Source organism: Chelon labrosus, assembly GCF_963514085.1.
Source record: "Chelon labrosus genome assembly, chromosome: 2".
NCBI lineage: Eukaryota > Metazoa > Chordata > Actinopteri > Mugiliformes > Mugilidae > Chelon > Chelon labrosus.
Genome location: NC_140338.1, coordinates 26555721 through 26577591, shown reverse-complemented (window position 1 = coordinate 26577591; position 21871 = coordinate 26555721). Strand labels below are relative to the sequence as shown.

Sequence of the window (21871 nt, the reverse complement as noted above, 5' to 3'; positions counted from 1 at the left end):
TACTAAGACCCAAGGAGCACTTCAAAACATCTGCAGCCATCAATAAACAGCATATCATAAACACTGATGCTCACAATTAGGTAGAACTTGAGAATAAAATCCAGCACATTTATCAAGAAAGTGCATGCAGCAACATTTTCAGGCTGACGCACTGTAAATTAGCTCCTGACTTTAGAGAGCTATGATGGTCTGCATTGAGTCACAGTGAATCAACGAGTCAGCCGGTAGACACTCCTTGTCATTGCGCAAGTTGAAAATATCAACTACGTGGATGTTGCTCAACTAAACAAAGTTCAGCCCAAGCAGAAAAGAGAAACGGTGAACTACACAACAGCAACAACATTATTGTCTCTCCCTCTATTGTCCACCAGGACTCTTATTATTGTCCACCAGGACAATAGAGGGAGAGCATAAAAGACGAGTTTCCAAAGAGATTCCACGTAATCTGAAGGAGACAGAAATAACATAGCACGTGTCACGTGTACATCTCAAGAAATACATGATTTGGATGAAAATAATCAAGAACACATTTTCTTCTGTGGTTTAAATTACATTTCCATTTGATTCCAAAGCCGCTCTGATAGCCGCTGCAAGGTTTAACCTTTATTCAGTCATAATCATTACATCCAGATGGTTTTGTCTTCCAGCTGTGAGTGCTCTCAACTTTACACATGTACGTTTGCCTTTTTTTCTTCGCAGGATCCAATTACACAACTCTGTATGTAACTCCTTTTTTAGTATAGTCATATGTGAATACAGTAAGCAATTTCAGAGCCCTAAAACTGAATGTATTATATAGTCATTTTATAATTTTGCAAGAGTGTTGTTTTAAATGTACCCATTTTAATGATCTGGTCCACTGAAGGCGAGCATGCTGCCATTGTTCTGTTTAAAAGCCTTGTTCGGTGAAGATTCTGAGCAAAGAAAATGTTTAGATATGAGCAGTTTTGCTTGGCGTCTATCTAGGGATATGGGACAGATGTTGTGTAACAACAGCTTCCGGTGTCGCTATGATGGATGTGCAGTATAAGAGGGGGAACATTTCTGACCTTTAATGCAGTAAACAAGAACACCAAAACACGTTTAATATATCCTTTATTTTTATTAAACAAAATTTCAGTAAAAACTCTTATTAAGTAGAAAGACAAATTTCCCTGTCAGTAGTTTGCTCCAGCTGTAGGGCCATCCCAGACTATTATCTCATGTGTTGACTTATGAAATTAGACTAATGAAATCAAACTAATTGGCTTCACCCTTGCTGTTTTCTTACTACAGACACAATATTCTAAAAGAATATCAAAGACATCTCTGTTAGTATTGGTAATGTAATGGTAATGACAGTTTACTTTTCCCAGTTAATAACTTATAAAAGATGAGAAACAAGTCATAAAAACAAACAAACAAACCTCTGTCTTGATCATCCACACCTCCTGTAATCAGCTGATTACATTCCGAGTGGGGAGCGGCCCTACACTGCCCTCTCAAAGACCTCCACCTGTCCCTCTTACTGAATTAGTGCCACAAGGCTGAAGTGTTACCTTCACTGACTTCTGGGTCACAGTGGGAGAAAGCTGACAGTATATAAAGTCAAAACTACAGCAAAGACAGTAGTGTCTGCTACAAAGGCGTTAAGCGGAGCGGTGAGTAGGTGCACTGTGCACATTGAGCCACCTGTGGCAGTGTTTTCAACTATTATTCTCTTTTTTTTTGTTTCTTTTTCTTTAAAAAAAAAAAAAAAAAAAAAAAAAAGGAGGCTACACGATTATCATCACAAAATAAAATCTCTTTGGCATAGAACACCCACCCGAAAGCATTAACACACATACTCACATGCACACACTCGTAAAAGATTCTCTAACAGAACCTACAAGCATAGTCACTGTCAGAATTATAATCAGCAAAATTATGCTATAAAACAAAGCCCTGTTAAGATTAGGAGTCCCGTACTCTGAGATAATTGCATATATTACATCAGGCGAAGAGCAGAGGGAATAATCTCTGCTGATGACCATGTTCTCGTCTTCTTTGTCCCATCATCGCATCCAACTTCAGCTACTCTGCCTCCACTTCTTTTTTCTCCTCTGGGATGATCGGAAGAAAAAACATAAAAAACATAAACATGCTGAATGAATAAAATAAAATAAAAATTAAATCATTTGTACACAAAATTTATCTTATACATTTTCTCATCTATGTGAATGTTGCTGTGAATAAATAAAAAATAAATCTTTATTGTAACAGACAATGCTGGTACCAATTCAAACCATTTTTAATTATTTATTTTTTACATTTTAATATTATTTGTCCTACCAACCACTTTAGTATGCCAATACAAAGAATTAGTTTGATATGTTATTATTTATGGATCTTAAGTTTTGGTCCCCTGTCTTTGCCTCAATTGAGTTGAGAGCCTATGTCTCGATAAAAAAAAAAGCTACTTCATATATTAGGAAATATTGAGATATTTCCCTCACAGTGCTGATGGAGCAGATGGACTGAGTTTTTCATGTGTTAAACTCTCACCAAACAATACATCATTTAAAAAGCTATCCAACGCGTCACGACTGGTTGACACAACACTATCGAGTGCTGACCTTTAATATTGCTCATTGAACTGTCTGTCGTAGCCCATGCTGGGGGGGTACTCTTCATGCATCATTTCCATCGGCTCTAGTGGCATGTCAGCTGCATATTGTCCGTAGCCATCTAGCTCTGCAAGAGATTACATTAGTAATCAAAAAATTAGTTTTGTCATTAGCTACACACCGGATCAACAGATGAATTGTCACTTTTTACTGCTTTGGTCACCACTGTGGCAACACACAGTGCACGCAGAAAAAGCTGGCGAAAAACCACATTTATTCCATACGTTTAGCAACACTGTGATGATAGAGAGAAGAGCAGCTGAACCTTTGACCCACTAGAGCCTCTCTGCCCCATGGTAGGAGAATATCAAGACCATAAAAGGAAAAAATGTCAAGTAGGGGAAAGAGTGGAAGTTAAAAGAAAGATGCAAACAGAGACAAAGAGACACCAAGAAGGACACTGATGGAGGGGAAAACTCTAAGAAAATTATCAAATCAAATCAAATCAAACAGAAAAGCATATTTTTTTCAATACATGCATTTGGATCTTGTTTGTATAATGTGACTTTTGATAGAGAAAAACCAAAGTCCACCAAGTAATAATGGAAGATTTTGTGATTAATTGATAGAGACACAAAAGCAAGAAATACTACTGGACCTCTAAGCTGCTTTGCAATATGTGTTAACAATAGGTACTATGTGTTAGTTTTGTTAATTAAAGTTTATGGTAAGTGTGGCTGCAGGGAGGCAACCTGCCAACTCAGTACAGCGCTTGGTGGAGTGACCCACTGAGGAATGTGCTGCATGTGCACATTTCTGCCATCGTTACTCACCATCTGCATAGGCTCCCTCCATTTGCATAGTGTTGTGGGCCTGCAGGAAGGTCACAAGAGGTCAAGGGTCAAAAAACCTTACACTTGTAACATAAAGAGCTTATTAATACCCTCTTAATACCCTCTTTGAGTGTTCAATACATTCATATAATAAAATAGCAGAATTTTTTTTAGCGTCACAGAATGAAACTAAAGTTCTGGGATTTGTTTGATATGAAACCAAAAGAGTTGAAGTGACTTTATAATAAAATTAGATGTTCAGTTGTTCTGGCAGCAGAGGGCGCCACACACACACACACACATTCACACACACACACACACATTCACACACGCACACATACACTCACCATCTCCCAGGCAGCAGGGTCGTGTTTGAACAGAGAGTGTGTGAGCTCCACAGAGACTCGCTTCTTGTAGTCTGAGTTCTTATCCTCAGAGATGCGGAAGAGCACAGCTGCAGCGTAAGTAGCTGAAGGAGAAAGAACCAGCAAACATTCAGCGGTGCAAAAAAAATAAATAAAAAAAAATAAAAATTGCAAAAGCTATAATAATGTCACAGTTTAGGTGTGTTACATCTTAACAATCAAAAAAGTAATTAAATATAAACTTTAAAAGCATAATATTTGGGATGACATAGAGACCAGACCATAGATATAGACAATTTTGTAATTTAGACTCAATAAACTAGTGGATGATACATTAATTTGAGTAGGTTTACATAGACTTGCAGGCCGGGCCTTTCTGTTTTTAAGGTTTACAAGGGGATCCTGTGATGAATCCTCTGAGGTTCTGGTCATTAAGTCTTCTCTTGACTGCTGACAAAAAAAAACATGTGCACCGATAACCCTTCTTTGATTTACTGTGCAGTGATGATCTAATTTTCTACACCATGCAGTTGAATTTCCTCTCATCCACAAAAGCTGTGCTCCTCTGTCTGCCAGGTTGTTTGATGGTATTTTAGTTCTCCTATGTGGAACAGTTTCTTATGATGTACCCATTGATAGATAACTCAATAAAGTGGCCTAAATGACAGCTCTTTGAGACACATTTGGGCTGTTTTGTGCATGAACGTATTTAAGCTAACAGTAGCTAAAAATGTAAGTTAGATAAGACAGGGACCACTCTCATTTCTAAACTAAAAATGAAACTAGAGTTAACAGCTGGCTAGCTTAGCTTAACATAATGACTCGGAAAGCTAGTCTGACTAAAAAAAGATAAGAAAGCACCTCGAAAGCTCACATAATAAGATGTCACGTAATGTTTGTTCAATTGTTAAATTGAATTAAGGTAGTAATCTGCTAGCATGGACGCCAGCTTCTCCCACCCACAATGTTTTTGTTGTGGAAAGTCGGCCCGGAGCCGCTCTGTTTGGAAGTAATTAAGTCTTAGAAAAGATCAGATAGGCTTTATGAAGTGTTTGAGAATAGCAGTGACGTAGAAATGCAAGTTGAGTTTAATTTGCATACAACATAATGGGTAGAACTATTCAGCTGTGTGCAGAGGTATTTTTTCCTCTCTTTTTCAGTTGAAACGCACACACCCACAAAACGCAACTGTCTTAGCTATGTCAGGCTAGGTGTTAGCTTCATATCCTGTAAAGACGTTGCCTACTGAAAATCTATAATCTAAATCTTGGAAGATAAAGTAATTAAAAAAAGTAATAAAAGTGGTTCTCTTTATTTAGAAAAATACTAACTGTAAATCATCAAGCTAAATTAGGGGAAGATAAATAGGTAATTTAATATACTGATTAAATATCTGTAAAAGTTAGACACTACACCCTATTTTATGATCCCACTATCGGTACGTTTCAATATAAAAAGTATACCGTCTCAGAAAAAAGACACAGTCATGTTCAGTGCAAGTATCTGGAAGCTGCACTTACAGTAAGTACAGCACTTGAGTAAATTGACTTTGTTGCATCCCACCTATGACTAAATGCTACATTACGGTAAGCTTATCACACTGCATTATCTGGGTGTCCTACCAATGCCCTCGTTGTTGGAGTGCAGCAGCTCCATCAGTGGAGCCGATGCTCCCTCGGCGTCGATGGCTTCAGCTGAGGGTTTGTCCAGAGCCAGCTCACACAGGGCGCCTGCTGCCACACGCTTCACATTGTCCACTGGAGAGTAGAGCAGCTGCAAAAGATAGGAATGGAATGATTAAAAAATTGAAATGAATATAAATACATTTGATTATGAATGCAGGGAAATGTGATGGATTGAGTTTTTACCTGGACAAGAAGAGGAATGGTCTGTAGGTTGGCGATGTCTGTTCTGTTGACAGGATCTCTAGCCAGGATGTGCAGAGCGCCTGTGCAGCCCTCCACAATCTCCTCCATCCTCACTCCATCCTGGGAACAACATAAAAGCGGTATATGTTAATCTACAGAAAAACTACCAGTTTCCTTGATAAATGTCATTTGACACTAGTGCATCGCTTGCCTGGTATGTCTGCTGGTTGGATGAGCCGTGTTTCTGGGCGTCCTGGTAGGCTTTGATCAGCAGGTTGTTCAGACGGGGTATCGCTCCTGCGTCCCTCAGAGGGGCCTGGTTCTCTGGGCACAGGGCCAGGTTACGGATCAGGCCAACCACAGCCTTCAGGCAGGAAAAAGAGCAAAGATACAATCACGATACAATTTTCTTAATTTAGCCAGCAAGAAAAACAACATCTGTGAAAAAAAAAAACAACCTTTTGTCTGTTTATTTCCCTAAAAGCTGTTCTTGTAAAACATACTGTTCCGGCTGTTATGGGCATATCATGCTCTTTCAGGCTGATTGAAACTCTGGCCCCCTGCCCTACCTGTCGTATTCTCTGTCCATCTATCCCCAGTCTTTTTCTGTTCGTTTTACTGTTTTAATCCTTCAAACCACTTACTTTTCAGGATCTTCCTTCTTTTGTGTTCTAGGATCTAGGACCCTTTTCCACCATCTTTCTTAAACAACCACATTTTGTTGAGATAACACACTTCCATTAACTAGACTCTACCTTGATGACGGGCCAGTAGTAGGGTTGGTTGAGCAGCTTGACTATGGCAGGGATGCCATAGTGTTTCCTCACTGCATTCTGGGCCATCTCAGCCTGCTGGTGGCGTGAAGTCAGGTGGCGCAGAGCGCAAACAGCCGGTTCGGTCACATCCTCTTTCTCGCCAGCACGCAATATGGCGTGGATCAGTGCCTCAACACCATTACTTTGGGTGACCAGAGATTTATTGTGAGCGTTGTTGCATGTGAGGTTAGACAGGATGCCGGTGGCACAAGTGAGCATGCTGAGGTCATCTGAACTGAGAAGGCCCACCAGAACCTGCAGCAGACTGTCCATACCCTCCTGGAATATAAGATCAGTTTCACATGAGTTTTCCATGTGTAGAATTATGGTAACAAACATGATGTACAAAAAGAGGAAGAAAAGGAAAATAAATCTAAGACACAAACCTGCTTAGTGGCAGCATCAGACAGGTTCCTGAGAGTCCACAGGCAGTTCTGCATCAGGCGCTGGCTGGACCCTGTGAGGTGTTGACCCAGAGCCTGCATCCCACCTGCAGCAAACAGAGAAGTCTAATCACTCAGCTCTCAGCAGCATCTCATAAATTGTGCTGTCAAGGAACCACAATTCAGGTAACAAAAAGCTGACACACCTGTATGACTACCATGTACACACAGGTGCGCGCTCACAAGGAAAGCATATCACATACCAGCCTCTACAATGGCGGGTTTGTTGCTGGGACACACAGAGAGGACTTTGAGCACGCGGCTTGTGGTCCACAGCAGCTTCTCGTAGCTGTAGTTTCTCATGATGTGAACCAGACCCTCAGGACCCCCGTTGGCAAGAATGATCAGCTGTTAAACACAGAGAATGTGTGAGTATGTTGCTACGTAAAATGCAGATTCACTTCTTAATATTCGGGCTCCATTTGTGGGAAAAAAAATCCTTTTATTTTAAAATGCGCAACTCTAACAAAGCCCCAACCTGTCCAGGCACATGACCCTCTATTAACCATCTTACATGTGACTATTCTCAACACATAACCACACCCAAACCCTCGCTTTGCAAGCACCTGAACGACTCGGTTCACATGCCACACCCAAAACAAAACAAACATGCACGCACATGCTGAACAACTTCAACAGCTTCACATTACAATACTTGGCATCACATTACAATACTTGGCTGCTGTGAGGTGTACCAACCATATTATTAAATGTGCTAGAACGACATGTAACCGTCAGTCACACACACACACACCTTGCTCTCCTGGTTGCCGTAGGACAGCAGCTGCAGGCAGTCTGTGGTGATGGCCAGGAACTTGGGGTTGCTCTTTTTCAGCAGGGGAACCATCCTCTGCAGGCCGTCAGCCAGGCGCACAGCCATCTTAGCTCCCTCCTGGTGCAGCAGCAGGTTGTGGAGCGTGGTGATGGCATAGAAGAGCACAGACTCCATGGGGGAGCTGAGGAAGAGAAACACGTGTGCTTAGAGGGCATCACAAAATAATGACAGGTCTATTATTTACAGGGAAGTTCCATGACTGGGTGTGTTCACTCTTAAATTTCTAAATCATTATGCTCTGCCTCATTACCCAGACTACGAGTCATCACACTCCTAAGAACGTGACTGGACTAAACTAATGGTAGGAGTAACAATAAGGAAGTCTTTGGCTGATTTACAGTGTTGTCTTTCGAGGCTGACACTGGTAGCTTTCTCCATTAAACATCAGAACAATCTGACTGTCTGTATTTGGCATGCCTCAGCAAAGGTTAAACGCAATCTGGAATCGTTTTTCTCAAACAATTAAGGTGTTTTACTGTAGATATGCTCCGTCATATGTATACTACAATAGAAAGGAAACTTTTTATGACTTTACAAACGACTAAGAAAAGGATCAAACTGTGATAAATGAAGTAATTCACGATCTGTCGCCCAGAAGTACCTGAGCATTCGGACTAGAGCGGGGATTCCTCCAGACTTGAAGATGGAGAGCAGGCCCTCTCTCTGGTGGGAGAGGTTGTGGAGGATGCTGGCCGTGGCCCTTGCCGTCTCCATGTCGCTGGTGTTCTGCATGGCCCGCACCACCGCTGCCACCATCTGAGGGGATTGCATCAGCGCACGCCGCGATGCCTCCTTGCGGGTGAGCTGGTTGACGATCTGTGCCGCCTTGCTGACCACCACCTGATGATGAGAGACAAAGAAAGAATTATGATTATGGAGCCAAATATAAATGTAGGGCTGCAGATAAAAATGAATTTGAACTTAAACAGTCTTAGTTCTTGGTGATAGCTCCAAATTAAATTAAATTTTGGCTAACCAGATATTAAAGACATGAAACAAATACAAGGAAGAAGCTTAAGGACTTAAACTATTAATGCGTTATGAATTCTGATTTACTAAATAGTTCCACATTTTCTACAAATGTGTTGCTTGTTTGCTTTGTTGTTAAAAGAAGAAAATATGGTGCTCTAGTGAATTTGGTGTGTCTGAAGCTACTACTAGCTGTGGTTAGCTTAGCTTAGCACACAACTGGAGTGGAGTCCTGCGCATTAACAACCTGTACAACCACACATTGTTTTATGCTTAAGTTTTTGTATTTATTAAACAAATAATGTGTTAATAAGTGAAATTCTGACAGGTTGGTGGGCAGATTTTCCCATGTAGGGACAAAGTCATGTTTGTCTGCTAAGATAAGCTAAGCTAACCAGCTCCTGGAGCTACCTCCACATTTAGCACAGGTGTAAGATGTCTCTGTTCCATTTTGAGTCTCAATAAGCCATAATAATGAACTAGTATGCACAAAACAAGGACCTCCACCTTTCCCTACCGTGAAATTTTCACAGTGTCTACTTTAAATAATCTCTATAGACAGAATTTTAGTATTTATCCAATTGTCAGCAAATAAGAGACTGAATGTATTTACTATTTCTTTGTTTTTCTGTCAGTCTACAGTCGTCTGACTACTTTCCGAAAGATGTATCCAGTTAAAGGCAAATTTCAACTAAATTCCATACAGATGTCTGATGTTTATGTTCATGGGCACATCTTTGTGTTCATCACCTGGTCTTCATCATTGAGCAGTTTGGTGAGCTCCGGCACGGCGCGTGAGGCCAGCTCGGCATCGTCCTGGTAATTGATCAGATGGATGATGGCCGCCTTGAGCATCTGAGATGGCTCAGCCAGCCGCTGGACGTTAGTCATCTGGGACGGGTCGGTCTGAGTGGACAGAATGGTGGTGCCTCCCTCCATGGTCTCTGGGAACATTGCAGCCCGCACCCGCTGGGCTCTGGTCATTGTGTACTGGGAATCCAAGTCTATCGAGACAAGAGGCAATGATATCACAGCCTACATGTAATTACAGCAGTGTTTTAGCATATTAACCTGCTTGAACCTTGCTTTGTCTTACCGGGCTCTGATGTCATGGTGGTGGTCATGGTGTAGTGCTTGGTGGTGTACTCGCCGTCGTCATCTCTGACTGTGGTGGCTCCAGACTGGATGCCTGAATCTAAGCCATACATGGTCTGCTGCCACTCTGCCACCTTCACAGAGCCTTCAACCTCACCCACTGCCACAGACAGAGGAACAGGGGATATCAGATGTGTTAAAGAAGCAATTTAAAGCAACAGATTTAATAAACATTGAAAATGAGGAGATTCAGAGGGTTATTAAACTGAAACTTTATTGAACTTCCACAAGTAGTAATAATAATAATAATAGATTCTTCCCCCTTGAAATGAGAGTTTTATTTCTATAGTAAATAAAGGAACCTTTTTACAGAAGCAACCTTTAGCTATCATTTGTTACAGGGAAGCGGCTTCAATGGAAATGCATTAAAACAATAGATGGAAGTAGGCAAGGTAATTGGTCTTTGAAAACCATGCTATGATATAGCCCAAAGTACAAAATAACACAATAAAAGTTAAATTCACTATGGTACGAAAACACTTAAAATGCATAACAATAATCAGAAATATAAACTGAAAGACTTACTTTGCATTGCCATCGTGGTTCGTCGTTATCAAAGCAACAATGATGGAAACCTAAAACACACAGGGAAAGCCAAAGTCAGAATTTCCAACATTTCTTCCTTAAATCGCTACATATTCCCTTCAGAGTCTCCGCTCACTTATACATGACTGTGATACAGTTTTTTTGCTTTTATAAACTGCTGGGGAGTGACAGCTCACAGGATGGACCTGCCCTGATAATGACAACACAGAGGAGCAGAAGCTGCTCACGTGGGAGGGAAAGCGAAGTGAGTCGAGAGACAGCTGTAAGTCAGAAATTCGAAGCAGTCTGAGTGACCTTTCACCTCCGGCCTCTGCCCATGCAGCAGTGGGAGTAGCCTGCTGCTGACGTATGGCATTCAGGAACCTGCTCGTCAGGTTTCATTTCCAGTGTATGAGAAAGGGTGTGAGTGTGTACAGAAGACAGTGAGCACACTTCTCGTCACCCACACACACATACAAGTCCAAATCTTTAAGACAACTCCTACTTGACCATTGTCTTTTAAAATAATAAACGTACTCTAGTAAGCCTAAGAGGCAAATTAAACAACACAACTGCTGGTTGTTCAGACTCTTTCCAACAGTGCTCGAGATTGCGTAACCGCCTGCTATTTACTACTTGCTGGTGCATGTTTGTTCCACGCCTTCTACATCATTGTTCCCTAACAAAAATAATTTACCTCACCACATTTACTTGGAAATTCAAAAAGTCAAAACATTTGTTCATGTGAATCTCAGACTTTTTGAAATATTATGCAAAAGATTAAATCAATCCTCTTCTAGCATTTATTAATTGTTCTGTTAAGGTCTCCGTTGTGTACAGAGAGAAGGAACAAACAGTGCTTTAAAGAGACCTGACAGATTCAAAGTAAACCCTGAAAGTCAGAAGACGCAGAGCTATTTTCTATCTTCCCTTTTCTGCAGCCTGCAGGTCTTCCACTGCTGAAATTCTTCACATAAAAATCTGCATTTAACAGCTGCACGCCGCTGCATGCAACATATGACCGACAGTACAATGCATTCACTGTGCTGCTTGCAAGTGTTGTCAGACGTCTGACTGTCCCACAGCACATTGCTGGGGTAGATTGCGTGTGTGTACATGTTTTGCAGGCGCTGCAGTGGAGGCATGATGGATGAGGAGGGGTCTGTACACACGGCAAGGCCTAGAAATAAACGGTTCAAACAGGAAGGGAAATAAACATCTCCATCATTGAGGTTCTTTTCTGTGACATCTGGTTGTTGCTTGCAGCGTAATAATTAACTATCTTCTTTCTTCACTAGAAGTCATAAAACAAGTTACGGCTGAAAGTCCTTTAAGCTTCACCTGTGCTTTCATTCATCTTTATGGAGCAAACAACTTAACAATGTGGTGAGTGCTGTAATCGAAACTGATCACTAGATATAATGTTAGAATTTGTACAAACATGAATTGCTTTGTCTCTCTGACTGACAATGGGGCTGTACACAGTGTACAAGTAAAAGAAACAAAGCCTCATTTTTCTTTCCCTCTGAAATATGTGTTTCAGTCCCTCAGCCCAGGTTTTCTCCTACAAACATAGCACAGTGTGTGTGTGTGTGTGCGCTTTACTGTAGCCCCTATGAGGGGTTTCTATTCGAAAATATATGAATCTGACACCAACAAAATATGTACAGTGAAAGTTAATTTATCTGTCCTCCGTTTTCTCTCTGTGTCATTTGTCAAGATCCCAATTCTCTACATTCATTTTATTTACAAAACTTTGATCTTCTTTTGACATGTCCCCTTTTCAATTTCACGGGAAACATCGGCTCGGTGAGTTTCAGCAGTAGTGCATCTGGCATGAGATCCAGCGGGACCAGGCCCCATATGACTGTCTGAGCTCGCAGCTACATGCCACCTTACAGATAAAGCACTGACTCATCAGACCACAGTCAACTATGCATGCAAAGAGAGTGCGCATTCCCACCTTTCTAACTAAAAGGTGTGGCCACTTTTATAAATACGAGCATGAGGGTTTGTCTGTCAAAATGGTAAGAGACCACAAAATAATATGTCATATACTGTATGTCGCAATGAACAAATTGACAAACTGAATCTGGCTCTGCTTTCTACGAGAAACAATACCATTCTATTCATCCATTGCTAAAACGCAGAGTCGCCGCTGATATAAAAATCAAGGACATGTGACTTTTTGTTGGCGCAGAACTTTCACGTTGTCTGTAAATCAGGGACAGTGTTTGTGTAGTCTTTGTTTTTCCTGGGCGAGGCAGCGGGTTCAGCCAACTGTTGCAATGCTGTGACACGCCCCGCCTATTGCCTAGATAGCTGAAAGTCTGCTCAGGCACCGTACTGTGGGGGCTTTATCTGCTGACCCATCTGATGTCTGAAGCTTCGAGCACTTGTTTGTTGAGAAGTGCGCTTCTCTCAGGGGCTTTCTCTTTTTTACTTTTTCTGAACGACTTCCACAAAGTCAGGACAGTGGCCCAAAAGAAAAGAAAACCATTCAACAGTTTGTATTTAAAATAATATAAAGGAGACTAAAAGCCAAAGCTGAGCAAACAATTTGACTAAAGAAACCTTGTTTTGTATATTATGATGAGTACAAAGCTTATCTACAGTTCCCTCCCACACTGTCCAGTGCCAAGATACGGCTCTTGGTTGAACCGTGTACTTCTGATCAGACTTTGCTCCCTTCCAGTTAATGAGTGATGCATCTTTTCACTCTCACTGGACCTTGCGCCATCATCATCGTTACCAGTCCTCCGCCCACACAGACTCACAGTAACATGGAAGCCATACTTCGGAATAACACGCATTTCACACCCGTCACCTCCCACTATCTTGTTAAGCAACCGCCTTTGTGAAAGACTTCAGGGAGGAGAAAAAAAAAAAAAAAAAAAAAAAAACCTGCACAGTAAAGCCAGGAATGCGTATCAGTGAAAGCTGCCAGCGAGCAAGTTGAAACAGAAAAGCAGAGATGGATACTGAAACACTGGCGTGACATTCCGCACTGACACTACATATTCAATCTGTCCTACAGTATGTCTAAGCGTAAATCATGAGCCGAAAAAAGTACATGATTTGTACATTTACACTATTCTCCTCTTAACGTCTATGTGACTCAGCAGCAGTTACTGTGAGGACACGGCTATTATGACAAATAATGAGTAACATATTGAGAACACATTCACTGTCCTGTCAGTCCCCCCCACCCCCCCCACAGGCATGTCAGACAGGGAGTGTCTCCACAGCAGTGACAGGCTCTCAAAAAGGGTGTGGCGGTGTTGTTGCATGAGTGGGTGAGGACGAATACACCTAATGGCTGGAGGGGAGCTTACGTTTTACCCTCCTCTGCTTCCTCCCAGTAATTAAAAAGTTAAAAAACTAAGTGCAGTGATGAGAAAAAAAAAAAAAAAAAGACATTCCAGCAGACCAGATTTTTGACTTTGCTGGCCTAAGCTCTCCTTTGTGTCACAGCAGGACTGAATCAGGTCAGGGAAGAGGCCCAGGGGGGCTGGAGATGAACCCTGGTCATGTTCCAGTCTTATTCAAGTGGCTCCTAACACACTTTACAGAGCTTGCAGTGATTTGTTATTTAGCCGCAATCCCGTTTGGCAGGCAGGGGTCTAAACAACATGTCTTTGGTATTTTTCTGGTAGACTTTTGCACATTAAGCTGGCACAATTAGAGTAATGTTTAAAGGAATATTTTTAACATTTCGGGAAGAACGCTTGCTTGTTTGTTTTCTTGCCGAGGTCTAGATGAGATACTACTCTGTTTCTGTGGCCTTTTTGTTTAGCATGGAGGCTCAAGATAAAAGGAATATCCCCAACCTGCACCTCTGAAACTTTTGATCGTTTGATTAGTGTTAAACCGATGTTAAAAACAGGGAACAACAACAAGTTCTGCAAATAACACCCTGTAAATACAAGCTGCTTTTTTGTAAGCTACGCTCAGATAATCTAAACTCAGAGCGACTTCATATTTATTTTTTATGTTAAATGAACATTTTCTTGGTTTTGAGGCTTTGTTGCAGAAATAGCCTCGCCTGGTGTGTATGTGGTTTCTAACAGGCTTGCTAATGTTATGTTTAGGCTGACAAGCAAATAAAGAAGATTACGTTAGCGCACATCTGTAAAGCTTCTTCCACCATCTGGACAGATAAACTATTTGACATATAGGCCACCCCCCTTCACCCACCCACGCCCTGACACATATATGTCCCTTGACATGCAACCCACACTCCTCTTACTATGAAGTGTTTCCCTGATGACCTTAACACACACCCTGCACTCGCGAGGCCCAATCCTCCTGACAGACTAAATGGCTGGACCGGCCAGCTGAGTCTCCAGACGGAAGCTGACATTGTGCTCTCTGTATCCTTTCTCCACAGACTTGGGGCTCTCATGTCCCAGTAGGATACAGCTTAACATATCCACTAACCCTCCTGGCCCCCCAGCCCACATGCCTCTCATCCCCTACATGTACAACAATGGCTGTTATGGCACTGTAATGGCAGCAGCAGGGGCCAACTGGATGGCTGTTTGCTATGAATCAATAAGAGAGGATGTGAAGTGGTGCACAGCTAATGGATTTATTGTGGTGGGTGACAGGAAGTGGTGGTCAACATTATCTGACTCACCAACACTGCTGGGCTGTCTGGTCAGAGAGGGGAAGCACATAAGGAGAAGCTGCATTTTCTATTACCGTAGATGCAAAGTCATAGTGCACAACCAGTCACGTCATGTCATGCATTCAGCTCATGAAATTTTGTAAAGGCCCAAACTGTTGGAGAAAGAGCATGTGTCATCTGAATGTAACAGGCAGTTGATAAAATCCAGACCACTGCAACGTCACCACACCAAGAGCCCACAGACGATACTGGTGCGCACTTGCGCAACACACAAGCTGAATTTGTCTAAATGTGGCAGATAGAGCGCAGACTGCTGCTCCTCCTCGCCTGATCTGGAAACATTGCCAACAACACAGTCAACCGCTGCCAATGAATAAAATAAGAAGCAGAATGGCTAATGGTCCCTTGATTTGTCAGTTGACTCAGTGCAGCTACTTTAATGAGTCAAATTAGGCCGATGGATGCAGTGGCTGTAAAAAAAAAAAAAAAAAGAAACTGCTGTATAGTTGTTGTTGTTGTTTGCTCCCTGTGGGATCGCACCGTGAATCAAAGGAAATGTGAGCAGTCTTGGGGGAGGTGCCCAAGTGCAGACAAGAATCAGATTACAGAAAACTGATAAAGGAGAGTGGAATGAGTAAAAAGGGGCGTACCCTGAGCAGTAATAAATGCTCATTTGAAATAAAAGAAACAAAGTTCACTAGACGGTTCAAATCAGATATGGTGGGAGGAGCAGAAGTATAGCATATCCAACGATCGTCCTTTATATTAGAAAAACAAAACAAAATAAAAATATGGAAGTCTAATGGATATATTGCATTTTACATGAACAGTTACTCAAGGTTTGGTTGAAGTTAAAGGGCACTGATTTTGCCTTTGGACCTGCAGGAGGAAGGATACGCCCCCCTCCATGTTGTTTGGTCGCTGGTAGGAAGGAAAAGGATGAACTAAGTCTCTGATAGCACAGAGGGCGTCTGTGTTACTTTGGGGTAGAGAGGAAAATAGCAGCATTGTCCCATTGACTGCTGTCCCAGTGAAAAGGAAACCTCTCTCAAGTGTCCCCACTGAATGCCACCAAAAAAAGGCTGAAGCACATCAAGATGGCTCTGTGTGTTCACGGGCCAAGTTCGGTGGCCAACGCCGCATCCAAAGCCCCATTTAAAGGCCTGACAGGGAGTCTTGAACTGCCACCGCTACGCATCAGTGTACGCCAGAGCGCTGAGGCGATGTGACAGATGATTAATTTTTCAGGGAGATTAGAGGCACGAGGGAGCAAGAGCGGAGGGGTGCTGGAGAGAGCAGGGACCCTGAAGCAAGTTCAGGTTCAAGGTTTGTTCGTTTTAAGTTAGTTAAAAGAAAATCTAAATATATAAAAGTTTGCAGTATTAGAAACTGAGTGAATTATTCCGACAACAGCACATCATTTGTTTCACATACGGACCAAATCCGCCAAAAAGTCAACTTACAAAGAACAAAGAAAAAACTAAAAAAAGAATAACAGCCTTTATTTTCTAAAACTCCCATCAGTTGTTGTTTTTTTCAGTTTATCCAGTGTTTTGTAAATTATGCACAGGCTTGTACAACTTTCACAACCCATGAGAGCATAAAATCTTTCAAAGGCAGGGAACAAAAAAAAAGCAAGCAAAGCACGAGACTCTAGATCTCAACATATGCAAAACTAACTTCCTTGTGGGACGTTGCATATCTAACGAGTCAAGCGTCCCTGTTGATTCGATTTTGGTTTCTACCACACCCTCGCTGCCCTCACTTCAATCTCTCATAGAAGTGTAATTAAGGGACAGGGAGGAGGCGAAGAAAAACAGACACCGCAGGAGTCATCAGAGTCGCTGCACTGAGAAGCAGAACCCAGCCAAATCATCCGACTGTGAAAACTTTGTCTTTTGAGTCAGTGCTGGAATCTAGTTCACTCCCTCCTTGACAGTAATGAAAAAATTATCAATGGTAATGTATTCATGAAGAAAACAGTAGGATTCAGCTATTTCCAGCTTGCTGTCAGACTGATGTGTGGGTGTTTTGGACAGCTTTGATAAGAGCTGGCTTGAGATGACCAACCTGGCAGACTTTCGTGTTGGTTTTAAAGTGAAAGTGATGGGAAGAAGCAGCAGCAGCCATTAGGCCTGTGACATTTAAAGTGAGGGACATTTTTTCTTGCTCTTGCTACATCGAGCCATGAGAACTGCTGAAGGTAAATAATTAACTTCAGGGTTGAGCTGGGCGATGCCAGCTTCACTTGCTCAGCATTATATCACTGCACTCTGGCAGAAGATTGTGATCTCGTGTTTTGTCTGTGACAGACAAAGAATTTTTTCATTTTTTCATCATTGCTGCTGCTCTTGTTAGGGTACTTATCCTAAATAAGGAAAATTTAAATGTTTTGACTTTTGAAATCGCCTCCCCCGCCCCCCCTTGATTGGTTTACTTTTATGGGTTAAAATTAAATCATCCCTTATAAAAGCAAATTAACTTTGGTTTCTTGCTTGTTAGATATAACATTAACAGTAATGAAAAGAGCACTGCGTGTCTGGAGCCTGCAAGTTTGAATAAACCCGCTTTGTGTTTGAGAACAGCATTGTCTGATGAAGATTTCCTCCTAAACCTTTGGACGTGAACCCCATGGAGATTTCAATGCCGTCATATGACTTCACTTTTGCTTCAACCTCTATCGTCGCTGACGGGAAACTTTATCTCTCTGCGTCCCTTTCTCCATGGGAACAGTAAAACACAAAGGCAGGGCAACATGCAAACACAGAGCAGGTCACTTAACGTGCATGCCGAATGGCTGTAACTGAGCCCCTTGAAAGTACTCAGTCAGGCACCACTGGACGCAGACAAAGACGGTGTAAGACAGCGAATCCGCAAAAAAATAAATAAATTAAGGTTAGGATGTATGCCATGCAGTAATCTCCTTTGAAAAGTGTAGACCTATTTATAACCCGAAGGATCTCATGGCCTCTTGCTCTGTTAATGTAGGACAGTATCAGGGAATTAAGCAGGGGGGGGATTATCACCGTGCCACCACAGCTGTAGCTACAAAATCTACTGTAAGTCACCCCCATTGCCGCCCCACCATCCGTCCACCCTCTTCCCTGAGGGCAGACGGGAGCAGCTTTCCAACCATGCTGCTGTCTGCCGCTGCACCACTTGATGACACTGAGCAAAGCTCAGTGAGGCCAGGCTGGCACAGAGTATTGGCACCGTGTCCTATTCAACCTGACACACATTCAACAACCTCAGCTGGACACACTGCTCTGGAAACAAGCCGGACATTTGGCGCCGTTTTTTGGTGCTTTGTGATGGTTGCTAATAAGTCAGACACCAAAACAATAGGTGATTAGGTTCGTTTCAACGTCTAAATGTGTCTCAAATAGACTCTGGCGACTTAATCCAATAACAAAATAACCAAATGAAAGTAATTTCAACTGGAGTGAAATTACCCATAAAATCAAATGAAAGATGTTGTGTGTCCCTGCGTTCACCGAGGAGGATCGTGAAGAGTGGAGCATCTGCAAAGATAATGACTTCATGGAAGAATTAGGCAACACCTGGAGAGATGAGTGTGTGTGTGTGGGTGGAAGCTGTAGTAACACACCAGCTCCTCACTGTCATAAATTACAAAAGTACATGACGTTAGCCCCCCCCATGCTCTCATAGCTTAGCTCATTCTATTTTCCTGTTGTTTGACCTCAAATGTCCAAACTTGAGTTCATTGATCTATAAGAAGCCAGACAACTGCGAATATGGTTTCTAAAGGCGGGCGATGTGTTGAAAATGCAAAGATATTCAAAATATGATCACTGAGAATAAAAAAAGCACCACTGTAGCTCAACTTAAAGAATAAAATTACTGGTAAAATAACTGCTGAATGGTTTTCTAGTTGATTGTAAGTTAGTAGAGGATAGTAAATTCGTTGTTGTTTTATTGCCAGCATGTTATGGTGTCCATAAAATTTTATGTGTGACTTGCATCATTCTGATATTGTAAAACCTTCTTTCTTTCTTTCTTTCTTTCCTTGTTTCTTTGTCTGTCTCGTACTGGGACACAATCAGATGCAATAGACTAAACTTGGAACTCCAGCAATGACACTGTGGGGCCCCTATTGACAAGTGACGTCCAGCTTTATGATCGATACTGGGGCTACATGTAGCCATGAGCCTGCCAAAATAGCTCTCTGGCACTTTGGACTGTTAAAAAGACAAAAAAAAAAGACAAAAAAAACCCCGTCTGTTAACATAAAAAGACATCAAACTTTTGGAGGCTGCAGCTCGCTCTGAACTCCACAACAGCAGCAGGAGCCAGTTTGAGGCATGCGGAAATGAATTCCCGATACAAAGGCTGAACTAGCACTGGAATAAGAAAAAGATGGGCCAAACCAGCAAACATTTCCTGCGTAAACGCCTTCTGTGAGAAATCGCGTTTTAAGTGCGCAAGAAGAAGAAGAAGAAGAAACATAACCGTAAGTGACAAAAACACAAAGAGCAGTTTAAGAGCTGGTAAAAAAAAAAAAACCAACAAAAACTGTAAATTCGGTGAATCCTACCTTTGAAAACACACGAAGCCTTTGAGGATTATTCCAGAGCAGTGTTTTTTTCCCCTCTTCGGTGCGGAACACTCTTTCTCCTTACTTCTCTCCACCGCTGCTGCTGCTGGCCGACAGTCCTCTGGACAACAAAAAAAGAAAAAGCCCAGTAAAAGGAGCGTCACCTCAGCCCAGACTCCGCCTTCCTCGGCCCGACCCCACCCTGCCTGCACAGCTCCGCACACTGGGAGAGGAGCTGGCAGCGTTTGTTATAGTGGAGCGTTGTGTTTGAACTGTATTCAGGAGAGATGCGCAGCAGGATGATGCAGAGTTCCTTAATCGTTCCTGCAACAGTGAAAACTGGCTGTGGATGTGAGAATAAAAAGAGTGTTTCGCAGCAGATAATCACAGGTGACAACAGGTGTAAAGTGCATTCGGTTGGCTTCTCTTTTCACAGAGACTACAACGACGCCTCGCGCTCGCGTCCATTCCCTGCACCTGCATGACGTCCGACCACACCTTGATTACAACAGAAACCAGACGGCCAAGTATGAGTCACTGCGAACGGGAAGACAGAAAGGGGCACACTCACGCAAGTTCACGATAAACAGATATGATCAGTTTCGTGTGCGCTGTGTCATGAGTGTTTGACTCAGTGAGGCTTTTATATATATAAGAAAAAGGCTTTGAATCCTTAAATCAGTGTTCATCCTGTGAAATGATCATCACGTTGAGGCGTTGTCTCGTGTTCATCACAAGTCAGCAAAGTCACTAAGCTCCAACTATTATAGGATTACTTGTTTATTTGTTTAATACCTTTTAATAATTTGTCTGGTGAAAAACCATATCAGTACATTTTGAAAAGAACTATTTGACCCATTGAGAATATTTGTTTTGTGTGACAAATAAAGTACAAAACCTAAAACGCTCCAGTGTATAGTCACATGTAAACTGGAGTCAGATAACTACTATAAAGCTTAAGATAAAACAATTACTCATGTATTAAAGTTACTGCAGACACATCTGAGAATCAGGATCAGCTTGCACGTACATACAAGGAATCTGACTCCAGTTTCACGTTGCTCTCCGTGTTCTAGAATAGTTGAATAGGTTTATTCAGGAAGAAAAGGTTTAAAAAAAAAAAAAAAAAAAAAAAGGAACAAGAAGGGGCAGATCAGCCACAACATTAAAACCAACGACAGGCGAAGGGAACACCATTAATAATCTTGCAATGCAATGTTCTGCTGGGTTATCTGGTTGTGGTATTCACGTAGATGTTATTTAGACACATACCACCCACCTAAACATTGTTGCTGACCAGACACCCCCACCCCATAGCAACGACACTCCCTAACAGCAGCCATCCCCAGCAGAACAATGCGTCCTTCCACGCGCTTAGGAACAACTCAGAAAATATGTAAAATAGTCTGAGCTGTTGACTTGGGGTGTGGGGAGCTTCCAAACTCCCCAAACTGATCAGTATCTCTGGATGCCCTGGAACAAGCCCGATCCACAGAGGGTCCTCCCCTCAACTCACAGGTCCCAAAGACTTCGCGTTCTGGTGCCAGACACGATAGGACACCCTCAGAAGGCCCGTGTTGCCCAATGCACCCAAACTTTGTGGGAGGCAAAAGGGAGAACTAAACAGTATTGGGCAGGTGGTTTTAATGGTGTGGGTGATGGGTGTACAGGTGATGTGGCTAGGACTGCACAAAACATGTTAGGTGTTATGTGTAAATGTGTGTAAGCTAAATAGGTACGTATTTACATACACATGGAGTAAAGCCTGACCTATCTGATACAGTCAGACGGACCACTAGAGGAGCTTCACTTTGATTATACTGTAATCATTTTTAACGTTATTCAGTCAAGTTTCTGTCTGTTTTGTCTGTGCAGGGTAGACTGTCATTATTCCAGCCAAATAGTAGTGTCTTTATGAATTCTTTGTATACAGGTGGCTCCTTCATTCCTGAATAACTGGTGTGAAGTTTAGGATGTTCAGAGAGGAGTTTTTCAGTCTTACACAGATGTTTTCCTTTATTCTTCTCTCAAACAATCTGTCTGCTCTGGCTAAAATGCAGACATTGTTGTCCTCAAAATAGTCTCTTGTCCTTCAGGTGTACTGTGGTCTGCTCAGTCCTGACCTGAAGAACTGGTTCTCCTGTGTTGAGCTATGTATTTGTGAAGTGGTTGTTTGGTTTCTACAGCGAACAAGTGAGTACATTCCTCGCTGTACTGAACTGTGTGAACTACACTGCTCTGCTTTTGGCTGGGTGTTTTGACTATCGTGGTGAAGTGTCTGCCTCAGTACGTT

The 21871-nt window shown here is 42.1% G+C and overlaps 1 protein-coding gene across 1 annotated transcript; it reads right to left on the bottom strand.

Annotated features, from left to right (window-relative positions):
* Nucleotides 1-1078: 1078 nt before the first annotated feature.
* On the bottom strand, nt 1079-19880 carry jupa (junction plakoglobin a). Its single transcript, XM_084557029.1, has 16 exons — nt 19579-19880; nt 10394-10443; nt 9810-9968; nt 9464-9717; nt 8346-8584; nt 7664-7865; nt 7113-7257; nt 6853-6956; nt 6407-6745; nt 5863-6015; nt 5652-5771; nt 5406-5556; nt 3766-3887; nt 3419-3458; nt 2595-2712; nt 1079-2081 (listed from the first exon to the last, which is right to left on the bottom strand). The coding sequence occupies exons 2-15, from the start codon at nt 10404-10406 to the stop codon at nt 2597-2599; spliced, it is 2157 nt and encodes a 718-aa protein (XP_084413155.1). The 5' UTR covers nt 10407-10443; nt 19579-19880; the 3' UTR covers nt 1079-2081; nt 2595-2596.
* Between the last annotated feature and the right edge of the window lie 1991 nt (nt 19881-21871).

Excerpts from the sequence above, each read along its gene's own strand:
- jupa (XM_084557029.1), bottom strand. Across the intron at positions 7,258-7,663 it reads ACGGCAACCAGGAGAGCAAG|CTGATCATTCTTGCCAACGG; the intron begins GTGTGTGTGTGT and ends TGTGTTTAACAG. Across the intron at positions 6,957-7,112 it reads ACCCGCCATTGTAGAGGCTG|GTGGGATGCAGGCTCTGGGT; the intron begins GTATGTGATATG and ends TGTTTGCTGCAG.